We start from the raw sequence: 24,436 nt of genomic DNA, 5'->3' as shown, positions 1-24,436 counted from the left end.
TTAGGATATAACTAAGTATCCATTTGTAAAAATCCTTAGTCATCAACTTTCAATATATATTTTTAAAATATAATATTATTAACTACAACAAAGTTATGTGGTTGTTACCGTACCTATGGGTAGTCTGGCTTCATGAAGGCAGTCTGACACCTCTCAACTACTTCATTACCTTCGTTGTGTTGGGGACTCCTGGCAACTTGGTGAAAAATGAGTTGTTACAATATTTGTTTAGAAATGTCAGCAAGAATACTATGATGATAACTAGAACTAGATGCATAAAAATCTTACCAATGACAATTGAGAAACTGTGAAATAAAGGTAGTATTTTTTTTTTTTTACAGTATTTACAACATGTAAATCGGAGACAATTATTGAAATGCAGCACCAAATTTCATTGTGTCCTTTTTGTCAAGATTGCTTTTATTGTAAGTGAAAATGTCATGATTGCTTTTATAAAATTTTTCAAGAAACTATGGACTACAGGATTTTTTTTTTTTTCTGAATACTTTCTCCCGGGTACTAGGTAGAAAACAAAATTCTTCCAGCGTTACTTTGCACAAAATGACCAATCGAAAATGAAAACAGAGGAGGGAACCAGAAGGAAAAAAAAACAAACAACCAAATCACCACTCCTATACTTCACAGAATCCTAAAATTAAATGATGGCAATTAGGGGAATTGACCTGGAACCTCATGTGGACAATACAGTAAACACATACTGGCTTAACATACAACTGTAATTAAAATACTAAATAAAAAACAAGATGTCAGGATGCACGAGGAATGGGATGAGGAGTAATACAGAAAAATAAAACCCACATGTGTCAGCTGGGTGGTGCATTCACCTACATGCTTGTTGTGTATGTCACACCTCCGTCCCTGAACAAAGATGCTGAAGGTCAATGAGCTCTAAGGAAAGCTGGCAAAAACAACTTCTGGGGGCATAGAAATGCTCCTGTGTGACGAGTGGAAAGTTTGAAATTGTTTGGTTGTCTCAGGAAACCAATAAGCAGGACACTATGAAAAGGAAAAACAAACAAACAAACAAACAAACACAAAAAGGTTCTTTTATTTTTCTTTGTAGCGCAGAGTTCAGTTAAATTACAAAGTGGTATGTTTAAAGCCGGTAAGAAGATAATCCCCCCACGTACATTAATAAATTAATTTCCTCATAATACCAATGAAGTCAGGGACAAGACTGATAAAGGAACTGGACATTTGTATTGACAGGAATTATAGACAGCTACGGGTTATCGCAAATGTTTTTTGAAAGAGAATAGAGATGTCATTCATGGGTGTCTAAGGGCAAATCTTCTGATCACTCTGATCAGTCTGAGGATCTGATTAACCCTTCTCAACACTCATAACCTAATCAACACTCATGTAATCTTTTACAGCAGCCAGTACCGAAATCAGGATACCCAAGGCAGAGCCTATGCTTGCAGTGGTGGGTTAAACCTGGTTGCAATTGTCCCCCAGCACCAAGACCAACAGGATGCGGACCATGCCCCATCATAGCCCAGGTGCTTGGTCTCTGAAGGTGGGTGAGCTCCACTGGGCTCCACTCAGTGACCAGGAACGAATGGAGAGAAAGCCAGTTGGCTCAGGGCAAGCATTTTTAGGGGTCTTTCTAGAAGGTTACCTCTACAGGCATTCGGTGTCAGCATGAGCTCAGGCACTGCTCAGTGGACTTAATGCAGACAAAGCCAGAAAGACCAGAAGTGTGCCTGTTTTGATGCAGGTGTTTTTCCTCCTCCTTAAAGATCCTATGCTCCAGTATTTTTGCCTGCTTAGGCAATGGTTCCAGGTCTTTCATTCACATTCCCACTACTTCTTTGAGGCCACGTCCAAGCGAGAGAGATTATTGTTTCCACATCCACCCTAAATGTATGCAGAGGCTTCTCTCCACCCCGGCAATGCTCTTACAGTAGCACTTTTCATCCGCCCAGCACATGATGGGCTTGAAAGTCCTGTTATACATGGTACAGGATGCAAGCTGGTGATGATACAGCAGAAGCTAAACTGTTTGATGTTTAAATTGCAGGCATCGAAGTCAGACGAAAGAGCACCTGGCTGGCCAGCATTAACTTTTCTGAACTAGGTGGGAAAAGAAGCTAGATGTAATCAATCTATTCTCTGGTCATTATTTGACTGTTACATTGGGTCATTTCTCCTCAGGAAGGAGAAGATAGAGAGAAACAGTAGCTTTATCTGGCTCTAAAACCTCCTCATTTGAGCATGGAAACCATTGCTTAAGAGAACAAATAAATAAAAGTACTTGTAGAATTAGGGTTTGGTGCATGCATACAATTTAAAGAACCCCCCCACAACATTATTTTTTTATAGCATCATATATCAAAGCAGGCATCGGATCTTTACTCCTTTAATTTTATATATAAAACCCTTAACTAATTATGTTTTTCTTTTGGCTTTCCCTACTTTGCCAGGACCTCTTGCATGGAAAAAAAGCAACCTTCCTGCCCATGTAGTTTCGGATTAAGTACACTTCCTAAGTATATCTGGAAAGGTTTGTCATAGCCTCATGAATCCCTGAATTAGCACATGAAAACGTTCACAATCTGTCCCATAATGAAAACCATGCTTTTATGAAATGAAGCAAGTGATTCATTCTTCAAGCGAATTTTTGCAGGGTGCTGTCTCGTTAAAAATGACAGAGTGACAAACTAATGACAATTATTTTAGTTGCTCCTCCTCTTGCAGTGGTATTTAGTTAGAAGTAACAGCTGAAAAGTACATTATGAGTTTCGGAGTATATTTAGACACACTAGTAGATTTGTCTTTGCATTTACATATATATATATTTATATATATGAAGACCAAGCACTAAATGAATAAACTGAGAAGAAAATGAACACAGGCGAGTCTTACAATGTTTTACAGGAGTTGCCATTTTCTATATTGAAGTAATGAACTTCAATATAACACAAAGAATATGCAGCAGGAAATTCATTTGCCATGTTGTTAAAAAATAAAATAAAAATCAACAACAGTGATCTGAAAATATCCCAATATTTAAAACAAAGGAAAAAAAAATAGGATTGGAAAGGAGTAGCTCAGAACAAAAATGTACTAGTGGCTAACATCATTTGATTCTATGCTACAGAACAATTATTGTTACAGAGATATTAGTCAACATTTACTGAGACACACAGTTTCAGGCCATACAAGACTGGACATTCCTCAAGACAGAAGTCTTAAAGACGCAGAAGCAGGGTGTCCCTGTGTGCCATAAGATGAGCCGGTGGGGAAAAAGACTGATATGGTTGAACAGGGAACTTTTGCTGAGTCTCCAGAAGAAAAAGAGAGCTTTTGTCTGGTGAAAGAAGGGACAGGCAACTCGGGGAGAGTACAAGGAAGTTGCCAGCATATGCAGGGAAAAAGTCAGAAAGGCCGAAGTCCAGTATGAGCTCAACCTGGTTGCTGTGGTAAAGAGACAACAAAAATGTTTTTACAAATATATTAACAGTAAGAGGAGGACCAAGGAGAATATCCATCCTTTACTGGATGCGGTGGGGAACATGATTGCTGAGGATAAGGAAAAGGCTGAAGTTATTAATGCCTTCTTCGCATCTGTCTTTGCATCTGGCACTAGTCAGACCACTTATCCTCGGGGTACTCAGCCTCCCGACCTGGAAGTCTGGGACAGGGAGCAGAATAAATGCCCCAAGGTTCAGGTGGAAACAGAAACCTGCTGCTCCACCGGGACTGTCACAAGCCCACGAGGCCAGATGGGATCCACCTGATGGTGCTGAGAGAGCAGTCATGGTCATCCAGAGAGGTCCCAGATGACTGGAGGTGACGCCCATCTGTAAGAAGGGTTGTAAGGAGGACCTGGGTATCTACAGGCCTGTCAGCCTGACCTCGGTACCAGGAAAGGTGATGGAACAGGTCATCTTGAATGCAATCACACAGCATGGGACAAACAGGGAATCAAGCCCAGTCAGCATGGGTTCATGAAGGGCAAATCCTGCCTGACCAACCTCATCTCCTTCTATGACCAGATGACCTGCCTGGTAGATGAGGGAAAGGCAATTGATGTAGCCTACCTAGACTTCAGCAAGGCCTTTGACACGGTCTCCTGCAGTATTCTGCTGGAGAAGCTGGCAGCCCATGGCTTGGACAGGTACATGCTTTGCCAGGTTAAAAACTGGCTGGATGGCCAGGCCCAGAAGGAGGTGGTGAACAGAGTGAAAAACTGATGGTGATGGGTCATCAGTGGTGTTCCCCAGGGACTGATGATGGGGCCCATCCTCTTTAATATCTTTACTGATGACTTGGACAAGGGAATTGAGTGCACCCTCGGTAAGTTTGCAGACAACACCATGTTGGGGGAAGTGTGGATCTGTCAGAGGGTAGAAAGGCCCTGCAGAGGGACCTGAACTGGACGTCTCAATGGGCAGAGGCCAATGGGATGAGGTTCAACATGGCTAAGTGCTGTGTCCTGTGCTTTGGCCACAATGACCCCATGCAGTGCTACAGGCTTGGGGCAGAGTGGAGAAGCAAGGTCTGGGGAGCTGGGGGTCAGCCACTTCTCACAGGTAACTAGTGACAGAACTAGAGGGAATGGCCTCAAGCTGTGCCAGGGGATGCTCAGGTTGAAAATGAGGAGACATTTCTTCGCAGAAGGAGCAGTCAGGCACTGGGACGGGTTGCCCAGGGGGGTGGTGGCGGCATCACCGTCCCTGGGGGCGTTCAAGGAAAGGTTGGACGTGGTGCTTAGGGACATGGTTCAGTGGGTGACACTGGTGGCAGGGGGATGGTTGGACCGGGTGATCTTGGAGGGCTTTTCCAATGTTAGTGATTCTATAACACATCTGTCTTCTAAACTTTTGCTGAATTGAAACCCAGACCATTATCAGGGTCGAACTCCAGGTATAATTCTACAACTAGACTCTAGACCCAGAGCCTAGTGTAGCTGCTATTGCTTCTCTGCGCACTGATGAGTAACCATATGCACTTCATCCTCCTTTATGTAATAGCTATTGCAAAGTAAAAGTCAATAATATTTGAGTACCCAACAGTTCAAGGATGCATCTCACAGTCACATGAAAGGGGTGATTAAAGAACAACCCTGCACTTAGTGCTATTCTTTAAATGTGCAGGGTTAAAACTGACCAACTGTTCTGTACTACATACATAGCTCCACCAAACAAAGAGGAAGATAAACAGCAAAGAAAAAAACTAGTTTTGTGTTCCAAATGAAGTCGCAAATTAAGAAGCTTAGTTTACTGACACAATTCATGAAATAATAAAAAAATTAAAGCTAACTGAAGCTTTAAAAGAACAACTACAAATATCCGAGTAAAGTCATACATTTCATTACACTTTTTATTTCAAACATTTACAGCCTTTTAGTTTCTTCTAAACAAAACTTGTTAATATAGATTTTTTTTTTTTTTGCTTTTCCTTAATGTTTTAAACCTCTACATTTTCCATTACATTGTCACTACAATTTAGTATTTTATATATATAATATATATAAGTGCATTTTAGCATCTATTCACTTCCAGTGCTTGGAATGTTGTTGTTAAAAAAAAGCAGCATATTTGCTTATTAAATATGTTATGACACATTTGGGCTACAAAGGCCTACAAAATACACTATGAAAATGAAGAGGTCTATCTGTGTTCACCTTCTTGTCACATGCAATTAAAACTGATAGACAATTGTAACACTGAACTAAATAAAAGGTATGGAACAGTCCTGAAGACTGTATGGGGTTACCAAAATCTTATTTCAGCTTTCCAGGTTAAAACCAGATACAGAGATTTGAAAATATTAAGATGATTTTTGATAAGACTTTAAATATCAGAGCTCAGCAAAGTTAAGCCTTGCTACATTATTGCCTTTTCAAATGCAGAGCTAGTGTTTTTTTTTTTTAAACTTGCTTTTCATGCGACTTGTTAAGCTAAAGCACTGTATGTAGCAATAATCTTTTATGAAATATTGAATTTTGTACCTATAACAATTATAAAGGCTATGCTTACATGACAAGAAAGACGACGCTTGATGTATAAACTCCATGCAAATAAACAAGTCATGAATTTGAAAACATCAGTAATGATCAGGCTGGTTTTCAAGAAGCTCACACCTTTGAAGGAAGATACTGAGCTCTGAGTCATCCAGGGAAAACTTGCCAGTATCAGAACAGAACAACCTGGCTTTTCTAAGTCATATCAGGTGTCACGTCAAAATGTGTAGCAGACATCCTCATGCCTCCAGCTTAAATCTGTGAGCAATTTTATTTGTCAAAATGTAAGAGTAAGCATTAAGCTTTGAATAGTCTAATTTTAGTGAGGATGATGGATTTAACATTTGTGGCCTTTAATTCCAGATGTAAACAGCTCCTAAAGCACCCCTTACTTACTCCATGATTATTTTCCATCTGTTAACTAGGCAGGAAAGTGGGCCTTAAAGGTGAAAAACACTATCAAAATAAATTGTGCTTCAGATGATTTGTAGTTGAGAAAATGCATAGCAATAGCAAAACTAATTTTGGAAGCTGAATATATACATGTTTGAGATAATTTTTCATGAGAAATACAGAAGAGCTTCCTGTACAAGCTGCTAACCGAAACAATTGTAAATAGTATTTTCTTACAGTAAATAGCAGTTAAAACTATTTAGCTCGTTTTGATTCCCATAGAATGAACATCGAGTGAATAATTACAGCTATAATCTTTTCAGTCTCTTTCCAAAAGTTTTCTGCAGAATTATGTCATTAAGACAGAGCTTTCTGCACATAACATGGCTATAATTCAATTGTACTTAATGGTTCCTACTTCATTTTACCCATTTGCCTTCATACGTAGGACTTTGTGAATGCTTTGTCATGGTTTGTAAAATTGATGACAGAACATTAAGTTTTCATTTATATACATAAAGAAACTGACTTAACGATAAAACTACAGGAAAAACCCATACACCTAATGAGGATAAAAAAAATCCTTTAAAGAAAATTTTTTATTTAAATTCCACATCTTAGACACTGTGACAAAGTATAGTTTTGAAAACTGCATTAAGTCTGAAACTTTTGTCCCTTACCATGCCCTCCCTCCAAATAAATGAGCCAATTTTATACATATCTACAGTATTTAATAAAGATATCCAAACCAGCCAAAGTTCTACATAAATGTTTCAGCACTTAAAAAGAAACATTTAATTTCTTCTCACTCAGCAAAATTAAATGGAAACACAGCATTTATCCAAATAAAGAACGCATTAAACTGTTTTCCTCTATGAGAAAAAGCAGTATCTTAATATGATGACTTAATAAAAACAACAGGTTAACTCAAGAAGGTACAAACTCTGTTCTTGTTTAAGTATTTGCCAGTTAATCATATCTGATCAATAATAAACCAGTACTTCTTTTGGAGTCTGAATGAATGTTTTAAACATTATAAGTTATTTGATAGGGTATTCTATACATTCTTTGGCTATATATGTTAAGGAAGTTAAATACACATGAAAGCTACTAACTACAAGTACCTTAAAATAATACACATTTACAGATTATACAGGGATCAGAGTGCAAGCACGATACAAGCGTTGTTTTCAGGGACTAAGTTACAACATCCATTTTTACATCCCAAACTGAAGGCTGTAGACAATCTTAAGATTCTTAGATTTAGAAATCTCCTTGCAGAGCTTCTTCACCAGCTAAGAATGCCTCAAACTAAACTGTTGCTTCATGGACTAACGTTATCATTTTCAATTATTAGATATAACCTGCAGTGTCTGTCTTTTTTCTTTAAAAGAATGAAGAAGTTCAGAAATTGCTCATATAAAGAACAGAAATACTGGTTGTATCCCAATATGGAATTATAACAATTTTTAGATTCTTTTACGTCTTTTGAAGATCTTTAGGAAATAAAACATGAAAGCAGAAATCCATGTCAGTTTTCAGAAAAAGTTTAGGGTTATAGTGATTTTGTGAAAAATGCTTAACTTTCTTCTTGCAGCATTTCTTCTATTTCCTTATCCCAGTTTTCATCACGTTTTTCTGATTCTGTCACCACCTCATACTCTTGAAGCTCTTGTTGCAATTCCTTTTCCCAGTCAGCAGTCTCTTCTGTTAGAGAGAAATTATTTGTGAGAATAAACTTGATGACATAAAACGTTACTTATTTATACAAAATGAGATGAATTTGCACTGAGTCTCACTTATGTCCCTTGAATTTTATGGACAGCCTTCTTTAAAAACTAAAGAAACCACAAGATCAAATATTCATCTTCTGACTGACCACAGATAGGAATTAATTAATGTACTCATCTGTATTCTTGTGTGCACACTATACTAAAGAAAGATAAAAAGCAAATACATAGCTTAGCTGTAAAAAGCATCCATTTGCTAACTTGTTTCCTACAGACTTTCAGTTTACTATCAATGGAATCTCCCTGCATGCTTTTAAGTCTTGGGGGGATGTGGAGGGAAGCTGTGATATTTAGAAAATGAATGAAGTTACAAAGTTTGTTGAATATACTATTAAGAAAAAGACAGGATCAAATACTGTGGATAATTTTGAAGTGAAGCAATTATTCTCCTCACTGATATTTGTAACTAGACAAGCCCATTTAATCCCAGTTGAAGGTAATCATATTTCATACTTCAGGGCAAAAAAAAAGAATGAGTCAGAAGGCACTCCTGTGTTTTTAAGCTCTGTTTAATTAAATTTGCCTACGATATGTAAGAGCATGGGGGAATAAGTAGGTGTTTGATGTGTTACTTGTTGGTTAGTACTTCAGCCTAGAAGGTGGGTAATTCCACAGTCCAAGTCAGTAAGGCCAGCTGAGATTTCTTCGAACAAATTACTCATTAATGCCTTATTGAAACACTTCCATAACAAATTTAGATGCAAGTTTGGCTACACATTGGAAAAAATAGCAATTTCAAAAACCAAGGATTCAGCAACATCCATAACACAATGAAAAATAACTTCTGTAAAACATATTATGATTATCTACTTATAAAAGTGTCTTCACTGTAAATAGTTCATTGAGTATGGCCAGAGCCATGTCATTATAGATTATTTTTATGCTATTTTACATCAGTATTAGTTCTTCTGAACCACTTTATTCTTAAAAAAAAGACTGCTTTTTTTCCTTCTCATCATTGTGAAAGCTATTTGTTGAATGTTAACCATTCCAAACACATGTAAACCTTTTGCAGCAAAGGCACCTGGCAAACTCATACTCTGGTGCAAATACTGACTTTTTAGCTGGCATCACAAGAAGCCTGACTTCCAAATACTGTACTCTACCTACAGTAAAGAAAAAAACACATGCACGTAATGACCTATGAAAGAGAATGGTAGACAAAACAGTACTTCACCGTCACTTTCATAAAACAGCCACCTAAGAATTGTTAGTTACTTTGGACTTACACTCTTCACAGATAACATTTTGTACAAGACAGGCTGGTGGTAAGAACTACTATTATTTTCTTTTTAAATACAGTAATTCTAAGTTAGGTTGATTTAAGACACAGAAGTTTTACCTTCTACTACTGAAGTCTCTTCTTTCTTTTTGTCTAGCACCAGTTGTTCCATTTCTTTTCTTAGGTCTTCCTGATTCAGATTACAGGCATCAAAGGCATCACTCACAAATTCTGATACACCTGGACTTGTGGAAATCTCTTCCTCATCCTGTAATAAGATAGTGTTGTAAAAGCTTACCCCAAAAGTGGGAGGATAGAATGTCACCAATATAAACTTATTCTCATTCAAATGACTGCCTTTTAGTTACAGCCAGGAAAAAAAAAAAAAAAAAAAAAAAAAGACAGCAAACCAAATGCATCACCCTGACAATTCTTTGTACAGTTAAGAACAGTAGACATTTACTCTGAAAATGATCTGCTTTTCATCCTAGCCGCCTTTCTGCATTCTCTTAAAAACTTTAAAACTGTTTTTGTAGCATTCAGAAACAATACCAAACCCATAAATAGTTTAGAAAAGTACTTAAGACGTATACTAAAGTTTGACCATTAATTCAGTAACAGTTTTCTACACACAAATAAGATTAAGAGGAGTCTGTTCTTTAGAAATGTTTCTGGCTTAATTTAGTCCACTGCATATTATTGCCAAGTGAATGCACAGTTCTGCTTCTGCCAAGAGTTTTCTCTGGCACTGATTTTACAATCCAGAAATGAACAAGGGTCATTAAGTGTCTAAGGTAAAACTTTCTGCAGTGTCAAGCAAAGCTCTTCTTGCTCTTGCAACAAAATAATGTTGCTATGGCAATGCATAATTTAGATTTCCAGCACTTAAGCTTGACACTGCTGAAGAGTTGGACAAAACATAGTACACATTTTTATGAAGGTATCCACTGTGTTTAAATAGAATGCAAACCTTCTACTCTGAACATTTTTGAAATGCTTCTCCGAAGAGTAAAAAAATCTTTATTATTATAATGTACAGGATACTAATGAAAGTATACCTCAGATAAATTATTATTTCTTCTACTGAAAATTAATACTACGGCAGAACAGCAGCAAGTTAGAACTGGACTGTCAGATATTATAATAGTTTCAACTTACTCAAAAGGATGCATAATTAACTATGAAATAACAGTTTCACGTAATAAATGCCAGATAAATATGTTTTTACCTCTTGAGATTTTATCTGAGGCTTTATTGTAACAGGTGGTGTTTTTGGCCGTATTGTTTCTAGCAAGAGAGAGAAAATCATAGATTACATGTAAATACATACAGATTTCATTTAATCAAACAGCTATTAAATATAGAAAGAAACAGAAGGAAACATCGTATTTTAAATTTTAATGAATCCTGGTGGTTAGCGGTTGAATTCATCTATAGGTGGTAAGGCATTTGCAACAAACACAAAACCTAAAGAAGGAAATTTCTGATCTTAATTAACTACGGCAAATTCAGCAAGCCATTTACTTATTATGAATCCAAAGTTAAATCACTGGAACCCCTCTGCCCCATTAAGCAATCCAAAGAACCACATAAATAGGAACAGCTGGAAATGGGGAAAAATGTTTTCTATAAAAAACTCAGATTGCATCACACGCTGCGAGATCTTTCAAGTACAAAGGTGTAGACTTCCTCAGGAAATAGAGGTACCACCTACCATGGAACTTATCAACCTTCCCTGCTTGGGTACTACTATTGACACGGGTATCAGCTCTTACATACAGCAGACTTATCTGCATGCATACCCCTAAACCCACACAAGAGCACTCCAGAGTCTCACCTTCTTTCACTCAGGCAGAAGTCACTGAAAAACAAACCCTAGGAGCTGCTGCAGATTTCCTAAAACTCACTGCACATTCTCCACGTAGCAGCATGGTACTGGGAAGACAATGGTTGTTTACTAGGAAGTACAGATCTTTTTCTTGGTAGATAAATGAACACCCCAGCTTTCTTCCTCAGATTACTAGAGGGGTAGAGGGTTAATAATAAGAGATGGCTGCAGGAACAATTAACATGCTGGACAGGTTGTAGTAGTGATGGAGTGCTTGCTTAGCAGTTTATTTGTTTAAACGTGCAAAGCAGCTGTGAGCTTGCAGCTGTGTTTATTGCAGTGTAGCCGGGTGGACCTTTCCTGCTTACTCAGTGATTTCTGAAGAGGGAATTTTTTCAGGTTTAATTTCTAAAATTAAGATCAGCTCTAATTAAAATAATTCTCTAATTGGTAGCTGTCACAGCTCATACAGCTCATCTGCTAAACGGCCACTGCTCTGTCACATCCTCTTTTCTCCTTCCCCTCCCTAGATCTTCACAGCATCTGTTCTTGTACCCAACGCCATGTCCAAAGAGGCTCTGCTATTCTCAGCCGTGGGAGGCTGTGGAACACGGCACTAACACTTTGCTGCTCAATGATGAGTGCCCAAAGCACTGGGCAGGAAAGGTGCCTCAAGCTTCACCTCCTTCTCTCATGCAGAAGCAGCACAGCACTGCTGTGCTGGGCCATGCACCAGTCTAATGCGACTAACATACCATCAGCACTGTTCTGCATCTACTGGCCTGGCGTCATCTCCTCCACTGCTGATGTGCTCTCTGCCCATGTGGTAACTTAATTCCCAAGTAAATAGCCCTGCCTGAAGGAGCAGAATCTAACATTTTGTTATAGAACTTATGTGCATATAGTTTCCAGGTCAGAACATGAAAAGCTTTCCATTTTTCCTTTTTTTCTCCTTTGCATGAATCATGCTAGTTAAACTTTGTAAAAACAACATGTAAGGAGGAGACAGATGGAGATAAAATGAAGGCAATTAATTCTTTTTTGTAGATGCTGGCTTTATGAGACACTCTGAATATTAAGAAAAGTTACCAACAGGCAAGTAATTCTAGTTCTACACCCTCCCCCCCCCCTCCCCCCCCAATTAGGGAATCCAACCTTCAAAAGTCATGTAAAACAACACCAACACAGATGATTCAGAGCTCCCTACACTTATGAAGTCTTGAAATCAAACAAAACATATTTACTATAGTTTAGTAAATGTATCTTTGCCATTACATAAAATATAGCCACTAGGAAGGTTAACCTATCTGCATATCAGTCTTCTGAATCATGAGAACCTTCACAGGCCAAAAGATGCTGTATATTTTTTCTCCCCTAAATGAACATGTTTTGTTTTCAGTCACAATAGTAAGTTTTACTGGAAGAGCTCTTTGTGTATAATCCAGCAACTTTCTCTAGCAATTTCTAAGCACTTGGATGACTCAAAGATGACAGTTTTGTTGTTCAGTAAGTTCAGTTGCCCTGTTTCTCCTGTAGAGTTGAGACACTTCCACCAGAACAGACATGGGTTGGCAGATTTGAATACTGAACTTTTTTATTTTTTTTTTAATATGGTTGTAAAGGAAACCTTCAGCACTTAAATAGAAGTTTTTCTGTCATTAATTAAACTAGCCAATCAGTCACAACAGTGATAGCTTTTTTTTTCTGAAATTGGTTTACTGAAGCAGTGATATGCAGAAACAGAAATCAAAAAGCTCAGTGGTAAGGGGAAGCTTACTAATAGTAAACAGGCTTTGCAAGGAATATGCTTATCAATGATAATGAAGAAAATCTTTTGGCAGAACTAATGTTTTCTAGTCTTTCCAAATGCAATCAAAAGGACTAAAAGGCAGTAATAAATGAAAGGATTCAATATGAAGATGTACTGCAAGGCACTACAGAAACCAGAGAAGACAGTCACCACTCTTAACAGTCTACAGTATAATCCTATCAGTTGGTGTAATGCAAAATCTGAAGGAAAAGAAATCTAAAAGGGAATCCAAAAGAAAAAAAAAAAAAAGAACAAAATTACCACTACCAACAACAAAAACAAGCCAAACCCCCGAACTCTCAAAAAAAAAAAAAAAAAAAAAAAAGACATCCAAGAAGAAACAAAATGATATAAATGCATTTAGATGGCAGTTAGGTGCAAAGGTTTATGAAACAGTGAGAAACCCAGCGATTTCCTGAGTTGGATGGCACCTATGCAGAGTAACAGTAAACACAATTTGCAACAGTATGACAAAAATGGGAGCTGAATGTGGTGAGACTGTAGGAGTGCTATGACATGAACAGTTAATTAGGAAACAAGCTTAAGCACAGCCTGCACCAGAAGCTAATGACAGAAAATTTCTAGTTTGATAAAACTGTTAGTGCAGGGCACTGAAGAGCAGTTCCTTTATACAAGGAAAAAAAATAAAGTTGCAGCTTCCACAAAGCCAAATCTTGGGGGATTCTCAGTTAACATTTGGTAAGAAGTGAAAGAAGTGACTTTGTTTTCCTTTTATGTTTTCCTTCCGTCTTCCTTTTCTTTGATTTTTTTTTTTTTTAACCCAGACATCTAATTATGTGAATTTTGTCAAGAATTAACATCTCTGATGCTGTTTTCTCTTTCATAGAGAGTTGACGTTTTTCACTCATCTCAATCTATCCTTCCTTTATAATTGCTGACCAGTTTATGGCTTCCTGAAGAAATGGCTTTTTGGCACATATTTTGATAAGCATAATGGTTAAAAAAATGCATGAACACACAAAAATATTTTATGAAAAAATCAAATTCTAAATAATAATAGTTATCAACAGCATTACTATACATCTTGTCTGATTTCCAATTAATGCAATTAAGTATGGAAAAAGTATAAAAAAGGAAGAAAAACGAGGTTCATGGTTTTGGGCAAGCACAATGTAAGGCACCTATGACAAGATGCTAGATTTACATCAGAATACAGAACTACATGATGTGAAAATCAGAGGGTATACTTTAGTAATCACTGCTAGTAAAAAAAAAAAAAAGTACAGAATTGAAGCTACTTATGCAGGTAAGATTAAAAAGAGAATGTGAATGCAATTGATCAGATGGAGTCTGTCAAATAGACAGACAGATGTAACAGACAAAATCATACAGCACAGCACAAAGGGGCAGGAGACTATCTGCTGAAACAGTTACCACAGAGGCAGGGAAGGTGACACCAAAATGCAGCACCTTCAGCAGCGTCAAAGTCAGCTGTGAGAATACAACCATGGAATAAGGACTACATTGGCACCACTCTGCTTTGTTTGTTCTAGATGGGGTCTTTGCCTGTGCTAACACACACACCCTGAAAAAATCCTACGAGAAACAGAATGAGGCAAAGTGACCAAGGCATGCATACATACACAACAAAAACAAAAAAACAATTTGAGGAAACTACAATCCTTTTGTCAAAAGTACCTTCTATGCAACATGCCAGCCCAACTCTGTAATCCCCCAATAACCTTCCCTGCAACCCAAGATTCAGCTGCCTGTATCCAAGGAACCAAGGCCCAGGTGAGTAACCTTGGCTCAGATTGTGTAGAAAGTTACCAAGTTGAGAAAAAAAGCTGTGAGAAAGTCTGTAAAAAGTTAAGAAAGGTGACATTAGAAGTAGCATTACAAAGATGGGATCATTAGCAGTGTAAAGACTAGAGAGGAAAATTATCAATATGCAAAGATATATCTGAAAGGGGGGGGGGGGAAAGAATTCAGCTTGACACTGATCAGCTGGTTGTCAGTCAGGCTGGCAGTGTTATCAGAACATCAGCACCAGTGGATTTGATGATTTTTATTCATTTATTTTTGATCTGGGGATATGCAAATCTGTTCCAAGGTACAGCAAAGGCTTTATCCTCCTGCCCCAATGCCTATTCCACCTGTAAAAATTCCTTGGAGATGATGAATGTACCTAGCTTTGGCTATTATTTTATGAGCTACTAGATATCTTTTGCATCTTAGCCAGTAACTTCTTCATACTCTTAAGCTGTACATATTCCTGCTTGAAGAATTGGTTTGCATACAGGTAAAGATGCTCAGTGACTCAGAAGAAGGTCAGTAAGAATATGTTGCACAAACTGATCAGCACAACTGAAGAAACATATGTTAAGGAGGCTTTTTTATCTCAAGGTTGAATCTTGGATAACCTTACGTAATGATCTTCCTCCATTTGTATAATACACTGCATGCCTTTCCATCTCCTATGTGCCTCTGCCACCACAGTAATTTTACCCCAATATCACTAACTTACTTCTGTTTGACCTGAGGCCTAAGCAAAACAACATGTGCTGAGACAACTGAGAGCAAAGGGCATGCTGGGTTGGCTAGGACCTGTTATCTGTCAGGTGAACCAAAGGTACCTGGGACTTCTAACAGGTCAAAATAGCACACCAGAAACCACTGGTGGTGGAGAGCAGAGTACAAGATTTCATCTCTTGAGAGTTGCAGTCTTCTGGCAAAGTTGGCTGAAATTGCAAAACTGGTTAAAAGCACTGGGAGCCCCCTCCCCCCTTCTAACAAACAAAAGGAGTATGATGAGAAAAGTCCTAACTTCATAGAAAATCAAAGATAAGAATTCTGTCACCTGATGTATACAGTCAGTAGGCATGACTTTAACTTAATAAACTGTGCCAAAACTAATTTCTTCCACACCTGTCAGTTGACTATCCTCTTCTCTGCCTTTGTTCTCCTCTTTTTTTTCTACTGCTTGCTGTTGAGCAGCAAGTGCGGTGAGCTGTGCAGACTGTTTAATTAGGGACACTCTGTAGAAATAATTTCTCCAGAATACCTCCTCCTTTACACTAGAGAGAGAGAAACAGATATTGATTACTACATTTGGAAATATGTTTGCTTTCACCATCTAGCAATGAACAAAAAACAAATATGCAGAGGAAAGGGATAAACAGAGTTGCCTCCTGTAAAAACTTAGAAATTTGTGATATAAGCAAATAAAAAAAATCCATCATTATAAAAATTCTTGATCTCTTCCACAACAGTTACATTGTCTGTTCAAAACCAGTTTCCCTTGCTTGCAATACTACTGTTTTGTATTCTTTTGTCATTTCTCCAAGGGGCCTATGACTATCTGTAATCATCTCTTTGGGAGATCAATTACACCCTTGGATATGAAGTTCTTTGTTGCTGCATTTACCTTTGTTTGGGAAAAATGTTTTCAACTATTTACTAGACTAGACGTAAAAAAAGAGACTTCTAAACTAAAAACAAGGGATCCTTAGTAGTTCCGAATTTGTAAGACTTCTGTTCTTTCCTTTAATTGCTGAACTGCAATGCACATGCAATATCCCATGTATTTGAAACTCGTAGATATAAAATGTGTAAAGAGGAAGTACAGAAAAGATTGAAGGAAGCAGAAAAAAAAAGGAGTAAGTTAGGAATATTTACAGATACATTAAAAGTACTGCATTAAAGTTACCAGCAAAAGTTACTTACTGTTTAGGGACGAGATCAAACCTCATCCTATTGAGGAGCTGATCTTCTTGTAACATCACCATCGCAACAGGGTACATTTGATCAAAGTCAAAATTAAACTGAACACCTGCTGGAGGATCCCTTAGAAAGTTTCGTTTATCCTTTGAAGAACATATGATAGTTGTTAACTAATATCAGAAAAAGGTTATTGCATTTCACATACCCCACCACCAAATCCCACTTCTAACATAATTCTATTATAGCACAAAGCTGTAAAGCTTTTTTATAAAAATGAAAAATCATACTGTTGATCTACTTTGACTCAAGTTAATGCTGAAATAAATCCTGCTTACTTCGCCCAAGATCAATACTGTGACACACATTTAAAAAAAATATTTTGAAAATAAATAATTTAACAAATGTCAGACAAACTTGCTTTGGAAAAACAAAAGCAGTTTTCATCTTTCCAACAAGATAAAAATCAGATAAATACTTACTGCTGATAAGGCCAGTATTTGTTGTTGAATTGTCTCTTCTTCATTGCTGTCTACCCAGGGAGGAACTGCTGCTTCTGTTATTGAAAGAAAAAAATATTTGCATTTGTACTACTTTAAAAAAACAAAAGTCACAAAAATAAGCAGACTTGCATCAGCAAGTTAGTTCATTGTTCCTTTTTCCTGAAAAAAGCCTGAGGCATAAGACATCCATAAGATCACTCTAGGCCTGGATCTTTGCTTTTCAGAGGTAAATAAAAACTTGAAAAAGTTGCCAATTTCTGTAATTATAAAACAAAAACTGTGGAGGTTTCTTCAGTGTCAGAGTTTATTGCCTCTTTGTTTAATTACTGAAGTAAAGCTGTATAACTGGGTAAGCTGCCTGCAAATAGAAATTTCTAGATTTACTTTAAACATATAAACTTTGCCTAAATTAAAATTTCAAAATACTTATTAGCATATTAATTTTCTGATAACCAGAGGACACCAATTCTTCACCTATGGAGAAAAAAATTATAGATTTATAACAAATTACAATGAATTATACATTGAAAAAACATACTGCAGCTAACCTGATTTACATATTTACAAGAACGTTTCCAGAATAATTCTGTAGAATTACACAGAAAATAAACTATTCTAGATGTATAAAAATCTATTAATCTCTTCACTGCTGATGCAAATTCAGCTTGCGGAAATGCTATAATTCATCTGAATGAGTTAACACAACTCTTGTGCACTGAACTATCTATGCCTACTTGCCTATTCACTTGATATAAGCAAACTTTTACCCACATGGATTCATGTGCTAATGTGAATGTTAATCCTTTAGGTCATGCTAATCCATTAGGCCATCTCTCTCTCGGTCTCCCCTTTCTTGTCAATGTAGCCACCCAGTTTTATGAAACTTATAGGAATATTTCATCAGATTCCAAAGTTTACTCACAGATACAAGATTACCCATAAAGCCACTAATTATTCAAACAGTAACAAATTATTATATCCAGGTAACACATTAAGTGAGATATAACCCAAACGATGAAGCGTAAAGTAGAAAAAAGCGCCTATTTTAAAGTCTCAGATAGATCCACTTGTCTTAATAGTGCATGGGTGGATAACTCATAGGATTTAGATCACAGATAATTACAGAGCAAAAGAGTTATGGGAAAGCAAAAGAGCAATTATGCCTTTAATGTAAGCAGAGCAACTACTCCTACGGTGACTCATTAATATTACAGTGCAACCCCTAACCTGTGTTTTTCATTATGAAAACGTGACGCCATTGCCAAAACTCAGAAGAAAGGTAATCAGCATGACTGTTTTCAATAAATACACAGGCTTAAAATTCAAAACAACTGTAAGGCAGCAGCTTTGCTAGCACACTGATCTTTCAGTTGATTTCAAAAGTTTAATTTAATTAAAAAGCCAAATCTAAACTTAGTAGTTAATGCAACAACTACATCACTTAACATCATGTTCCTATCCCACTGAATATATTGAAGTTCTGCCATATAAATGTTTCATTAAACAGAGAGATCTGATGGATTAGGCCTGGACATAGCTCAATTACCCAGCTCCCAGAAAAATATAGTTTATGCAGTATTATGTATTATTCAAAATAGTGTACGTTACCTGATTTTTTTGTTTGCTGTTCTTGGACAAACTTCTTTTGTTCCTTCTGAAAGTCTCCAATAATTGTCTAAAATAAAAATTAGGGAACCACAATAAATAAATTCACTTCCTTTGTTTCATGTCTGTTCAGAAAATGCTTTCAAATGCTTTTCAGTAACACATTTTCGTATCTCTTTTCTCAGGCCCTTTCTGTAAGTTAAAGACTCTTTGTGGCAATCATACATTCTACTTTACTCAAAAATTGAATTTTGCCTTTAAACTAAATGAACTCGTTCAAAAATTATATTTATAACTTTATTAAGTTCAGGGGACAAAGATCACAACAGAAAATCCTAGTGTATGGACTTAATCTGAACATCAGCATACTATGCATACCCTTACCTCCTTACATATCAGACAGACAGACTGTTTAGATTTATTTAAACGTGTTTTCAGAAAGACTAAGAACTTAAAGATACCCTTGGTCTTACAGAAAGATTCAAGACTCAACTAAGAAATATATCCATTGCAATAAATCAGACTTACAAAATTGTTAAGTATGACTTTCAGAAGGTGTGCTTTGCTGAAATCAAATAATTTCTCCGCCTAGAAATATCCTATATAGAAATTAACACTGAAAAATAGGGAATGGTCACAGAAGAGTTATACACTTGATGTAAAACACCACATTGTGCATTTTACAGCAAAAGTTTTAGATTTAGAATCATAGAATCATTTTGGCTGGAAAAGACCTCTAAGATACCTGGTCTAACCTTTAACCTAGCACAGACAAGCCCACCATGTCCCTAAGCAAGCCCCACATCCCTAAGCTCTACATACACACATTTTTTGAAGACCTGCAGGGATGGTGATTCAACTGCTTCCCTGGGTAGCCTGTTCCAATACTTCACAGCCTTTTCAGTAATGATATTTTTCCTAATAACCAACCTAAACTTCCCCTGGTGCAAACTTGAGGCCATTTAAAACAAATTTCATAGACAGGAATGCCATAACCTATGTAACAATGCCAATGTTGTTCTGTACTTGAAAGCACAGGCAAAAAAGAAAAGGAATGTTGCTGGAAGTTAGAAGTGAATACTTAAACTTATTGTAAGACATTTTAAGATACAAATTTTAAGCAGTAATCAAATGGATCAATCATTGTGGGTGCTGCTAGGTATAAGTTACCTGAATTTTATCATTTACAGAATAAAATAATTTATACAGTTAAGAGAAAAGGTTTAGAATGCTATAGAAGCTATAATCCTATTTCTCCCATATGTAAGCTTTTACGTCAAAATACAGACTTTACATTACCTGAAGTACAGAGAAAAGAAAATGAAACTTTAGGCATAAGAAACTGTCACAAAGTACCTACAGCATATTTTGAGTGCTACTGCTTGCGTAATAAATGATCTAAGAAGCATGTGTGTAATAAATGAACCTTCTTAGTCTATTTTTCCTTTTTTTTCCCCAGCATCATTAAAATTATATCATAACAGAAATTTAGAAGTTTCTTTTGATGATTAATTTGGAAAAAGACAAACATTTATTACAACAAAAAATGAATCTCACTGTATTTAATTAAAAAAAAAAAAAAAAAAAAAAAGGGGGAATTCTTTAGTTTCTGGGAAGGGGTGTCTGAGAATAGCAGGAGGATGGGGCTGGCTGAATCTCCTGTGCCTGGCACTCCTGGATGCACGGTCCCACTACAACTGGCTTAGTTTTGGCCAGTTCCCTTCCAAGCTACCTTTGCTCTACAAAAACACTTGCTGCAGAATTAAAGCAATTGGAGCCTACAGCCAAGAAATGGGAGGGCAAGAGATGAATGGCAGGGTGAGGGAAAAGAACAGGACCATAGCAAGGTGTTTCATTAGCTCACTGGGTCTTATGAAAACATACCTGTATAGCTCTAGGCCCTTACTACACAATATCCACACAGCTGACCTCATTCTGAATCTTGCTACAAAGACATTTATGAAACATGCTATAGCATTTTCCTCCTGCCACTTAACTGGAAAAAGAAAAACAACTACACATCTCCCAACTCTAATGTCTCTAATTCTTCCAGCCTTTTCCCCTATTTCATCACTTATTGTTTTCTGCTGTTCTTTCTTATTTACATCCTGAAGGAAGTAAACACAGGTGCAGCACCTAGTAAAGCAGAGTTGACTTTTTTTTTTTGCACACCTATCCCCTGAATGAACATTTCAGTCACATCATTTATCATGACAGGAGATACCTGTAATTGAAATACGCAGTTCCTAAAACCAGCGTAAAGAAGTGTTACCCCATGCTGGATTTACTACACATTACCACAACAGTATGCAAGCAAATCTTTCAGATCAAGTATCGAGAAATAAAATACCTTATCAATGATACTGTCGATTTTTCCTTCTTCTACAGACTTCTTTATGGTCTGTGCTGTTTCAGCAACGGATTCAGATATCTTTTTTGTGGCAGCAGTGGCGAAATTGAAGAGGTAACCTTTCACAGATGAGAAGAACAAGAACTGAGAAAAGGTATCTTTACATCCAGTTCTCACACTAAAATCACATTTCTAGGTATTAATTTGGATACCTACTTGAAGTCTTCTTCCAAAATCATTTAACCTAGCTCTGACCTCCAAAGAACTGCTAAAATCCTATTTTTATCCCATTCTAGTTCACACGTTCTCTAGCGACAATGATCAAACCATGTTTGATCAAATTTTTTTTGTAAAACAAATTGTTATACTTGAATGTTGATTACCAAATCAAACACTCCCAATAGCTCTCGATACACTGCTTTCCAATCAATATTCTGAAACAACAGCTTTCATAATTTCACTTCAGCATTTGAGACCTTAAGCAATGAAGTAACTCTAGCAACAGCATTAAAACAATTATATGTTTTAGAATATCAACATGCACAATAAAGTCTGATGAAGTGAGACAAGTAAATGCATGATAAAGTCTTGGTAAGTAACACTTGACATTCCTTCACAATTCTTAAGACTGAAGCTTGCTCTTGCTGCTTGCCCTTTTCTATTTCCCACTGTGGTGTTCTTCTAGCTCCATTAGAAACAGTGTGACAATGTTTATTTTTCTAAATATGTTCAGTGGGAGAACAGCAACAACAATTACTTTAAAAACTGTAACTAGCATTTTTTATATGGGCAGTGCTGAAGGGAAGAAAGGTGGCAGAGAAGGAACGATGTAGCACAGGCAGCCACCTGGTATTGTCAGCTTTCAATTAGAGTCAGAACAAAGGCAAGCAGCAAGAGGTCTACCAGCAACCTTCAGTAGGATTAGTTTATTGACAGAGGATCTTAAAAACAACATTGACACTGTTTATTTCTCAGATAATTACACGATGTCACAAACACTTTATTACGCTTAATCAGATCTATTATTACCGTAATATCACTGCTACGGTATTTACAATGCCAGTAAGTGCCATAGTAAATAATATAATTCTAGGGTTAGGAGGAGGGAAGAAGTAATCATGGACCTAAATTGCATAGTAGCTACTGAAGTTACATTTGAGGCATTAGTAAGAACACAAAACACGTGGGACAAAAAGGATCTTTCAGTTATCCTGGAACTGACCTGCACTTTTATACATGGGGCTTTCAAAACCAAACATCACTTCTGTTTAAAAGAAACAAATGAAAAAACACCTTTGTTTTCACAAAAATTCAAGTTTCTTATCAGTTAGAAATGTAACAAATTACCTTACCATGTGAAAACAAATATTGTTTTAATGCATGGTTGCTCACCACCGGTAGAATGAATTACTTTGGAACATTCACGTCACTTTCTGGAAAGCTGACTGTCATTCTCTGAAGCACATGAAACATTCTCTCTTCATGATACCACCGAATTAATACTGAAAAACGGAGATGCCCAGCCAGCCCTTAAGCCAGCCAGTTTTTTCATACACAACTTCCTTCTGTAAGGCACAGACTGCTGGCAACCAAAATTCCTCCAACTACTCGCCTTTATCTTTGCTATCTGTTACCAGGCTTGACATCCCATCATGCGCTTCGTAAAACAAACACCTATCTTCTACCCTTCATGCAGAGAGAAGTACAGTATCCCTCTTGGGACAGTAGAGGAAGCAGCCGCCTACTGGATAGTTTCCTCCTGACAAGCTTTTATTGGTTATTTGATGCATCCAGGGAAGCTTCCTTTGCAATGCAGTTGTTTTAAGTGCAAAGGACTCTGAAACAATTGCTGCCTGGCAACTTTTTGTTAGTGTTGAGCAAAGTGCTTTTGGCCAGTCCTGAAAACAGTCTGAAGAGTAATTTTTTTTTTTCCTTTCCATTAAGGATGGATATTCTTCCAATGCCAAGGCACTTATAAAACCCCTGTACGAGGTGGTACTTAACCTTGGAATGGAATTAGTGGTGGAAAAACACTTTGACTTTCAAATGAAAGAGAAAGTTTCGGTTCCTCTTACAAATCTATGCCTGTATTAAGAACACATACCTAACAATATTTTTATTATTAATTTGGAATAACAATTTCTCCTAGCCTAACGACATAATAAGCACAAAAAAAAAAAAAAAGAACAAATATAAGGCTTCAGTTTTAGCAGTAGAATACTTTTTAAGTGCTAAGGGAGTCTTACAACTACCTTGGTCATTACTTATGCAAATATTTCTAGGGTTATCACGTGTTACAGTAGTGACGTCCAAGTTCTTACAAAAGGACCTTTCCATGACAGACTTTTCTGGTGTCACAGGGAATGTATGTACGGATCTATTTACCAAAGTTTCTTTATCAGAGCAAATTATAGGATGGACTTTTTTTATCCATAACACTCAATACTTATTCTTCTTAAAATTCAAAGTATTTTTCCCTCCTGAACGATCAGAGAGGACAGCAGATTAAGATTTATTTACAACCACCACCGGACAAGCATCTGACCAAAGTACACGGGTAACTTGCTGCGTTTCAGCAACGCAAGACGAGCACATTAAAGCAACTCCTCAGACCAATGCCACAGAAGATCAGGACGCCAGTGAGAACCCCCTTGCCTGTAGAGCTGTGTTTTGGAGGCATTTTAGTTAAGAATCTACAACCGCAGCGCAGAATCCTCGCCTACAGCGCTATCTCGCTAGGGATAAGCTCCCTAAAATCATCAAAAAGGCATTATTTTCCTAGAAACGTTGACAAAAACCCATATGCGCCACCGCTCCTGCAGCAACAGCAGGACCAGCGGCTAAGCAGGCCGCGTGTGGGCACCGGGTGTGGCGGGGCGGCGTGTGGGGTTTGCCACTCGGACACTCACTGCCGAGTCCCTTGGCCTGGCTGAGGAGCGCCTCCGAGTCCGCCCGCTCCCGGCTCCGCGCGGCTTCATCTTCATCCTCCTCCTCCTCCCGCTCCTTCTTCTGCTGCTGCTCCTCCTCCTCCTCCTCCTCAGCGGGGCCGCCGCCCTCCTCAGCCGGCAGCAGCCGCTTCTCCTCAGCCGCCGGCTCCAGCCCCAGCCAGCTGCCCAGCCCCCGCAACATGGCGGCCGGCCGCTGAACGGCGGTTAACGACAGTTAACGGCAGCACCCCACCATCCAACGGCCGACCCCCCTCGGTCTCCTTCCGTGTACGTCACTTCCGCGTGGGCGTGGCCTGGAGGCGGGGCGGGGCGGG

General features: G+C 37.7%; 1 protein-coding gene across 2 annotated transcripts; it reads right to left on the bottom strand.

Annotated features, from left to right (window-relative positions):
* Positions 1–6,951: 6,951 nt before the first annotated feature.
* SYAP1 (synapse associated protein 1) lies at positions 6,952–24,372 on the bottom strand. 2 transcript variants are annotated; one of them, XM_084291261.1, is made up of 10 exons: positions 24,084–24,372; positions 22,397–22,438; positions 21,175–21,293; positions 18,828–18,894; positions 17,199–17,272; positions 16,723–16,862; positions 15,925–16,073; positions 10,626–10,684; positions 9,518–9,665; positions 6,952–8,092 (listed from the first exon to the last, which is right to left on the bottom strand). In XM_084291261.1, exons 1-10 carry the CDS (start codon positions 24,301–24,303, stop codon positions 7,965–7,967), a joined length of 1,146 nt encoding a protein of 381 aa, XP_084147387.1. In that variant the 5' UTR covers positions 24,304–24,372; the 3' UTR covers positions 6,952–7,964. The 2 variants fall into 2 exon arrangements, with proteins under 2 accessions (XP_084147387.1, XP_084147388.1); XM_084291262.1 differs by lacking the exon at positions 22,397–22,438.
* Positions 24,373–24,436: the final 64 nt, after the last annotated feature.

This window comes from Netta rufina, assembly GCF_964035555.1.
Source record: "Netta rufina genome assembly, chromosome: 1".
In the NCBI taxonomy this organism is placed as follows: Eukaryota; Metazoa; Chordata; class Aves; order Anseriformes; family Anatidae; genus Netta; species Netta rufina.
Note: the sequence above shows the minus strand (reverse complement) of the source record. Positions and strands in the feature narration are given on the sequence as shown.

Bases quoted from the DNA above. Each gene is read 5' to 3' on its own strand.
- SYAP1 (XM_084291261.1), bottom strand. From the start codon at position 24,303: ATGTTGCGGGGGCTGGGCAGCTGGCTGGGGCTGGAGCCGGCGGCTGAG. The intron at 17,273-18,827 runs GTAACGTACACT...TTTCAATAACAG, and splicing joins ACAGCAAACAAAAAAATCAG to AAGCAGCAGTTCCTCCCTGG. The intron at 8,093-9,517 runs GTAAAACTTCTG...TCTCTCTAACAG, and splicing joins AGAGACTTCAGTAGTAGAAG to AAGAGACTGCTGACTGGGAA.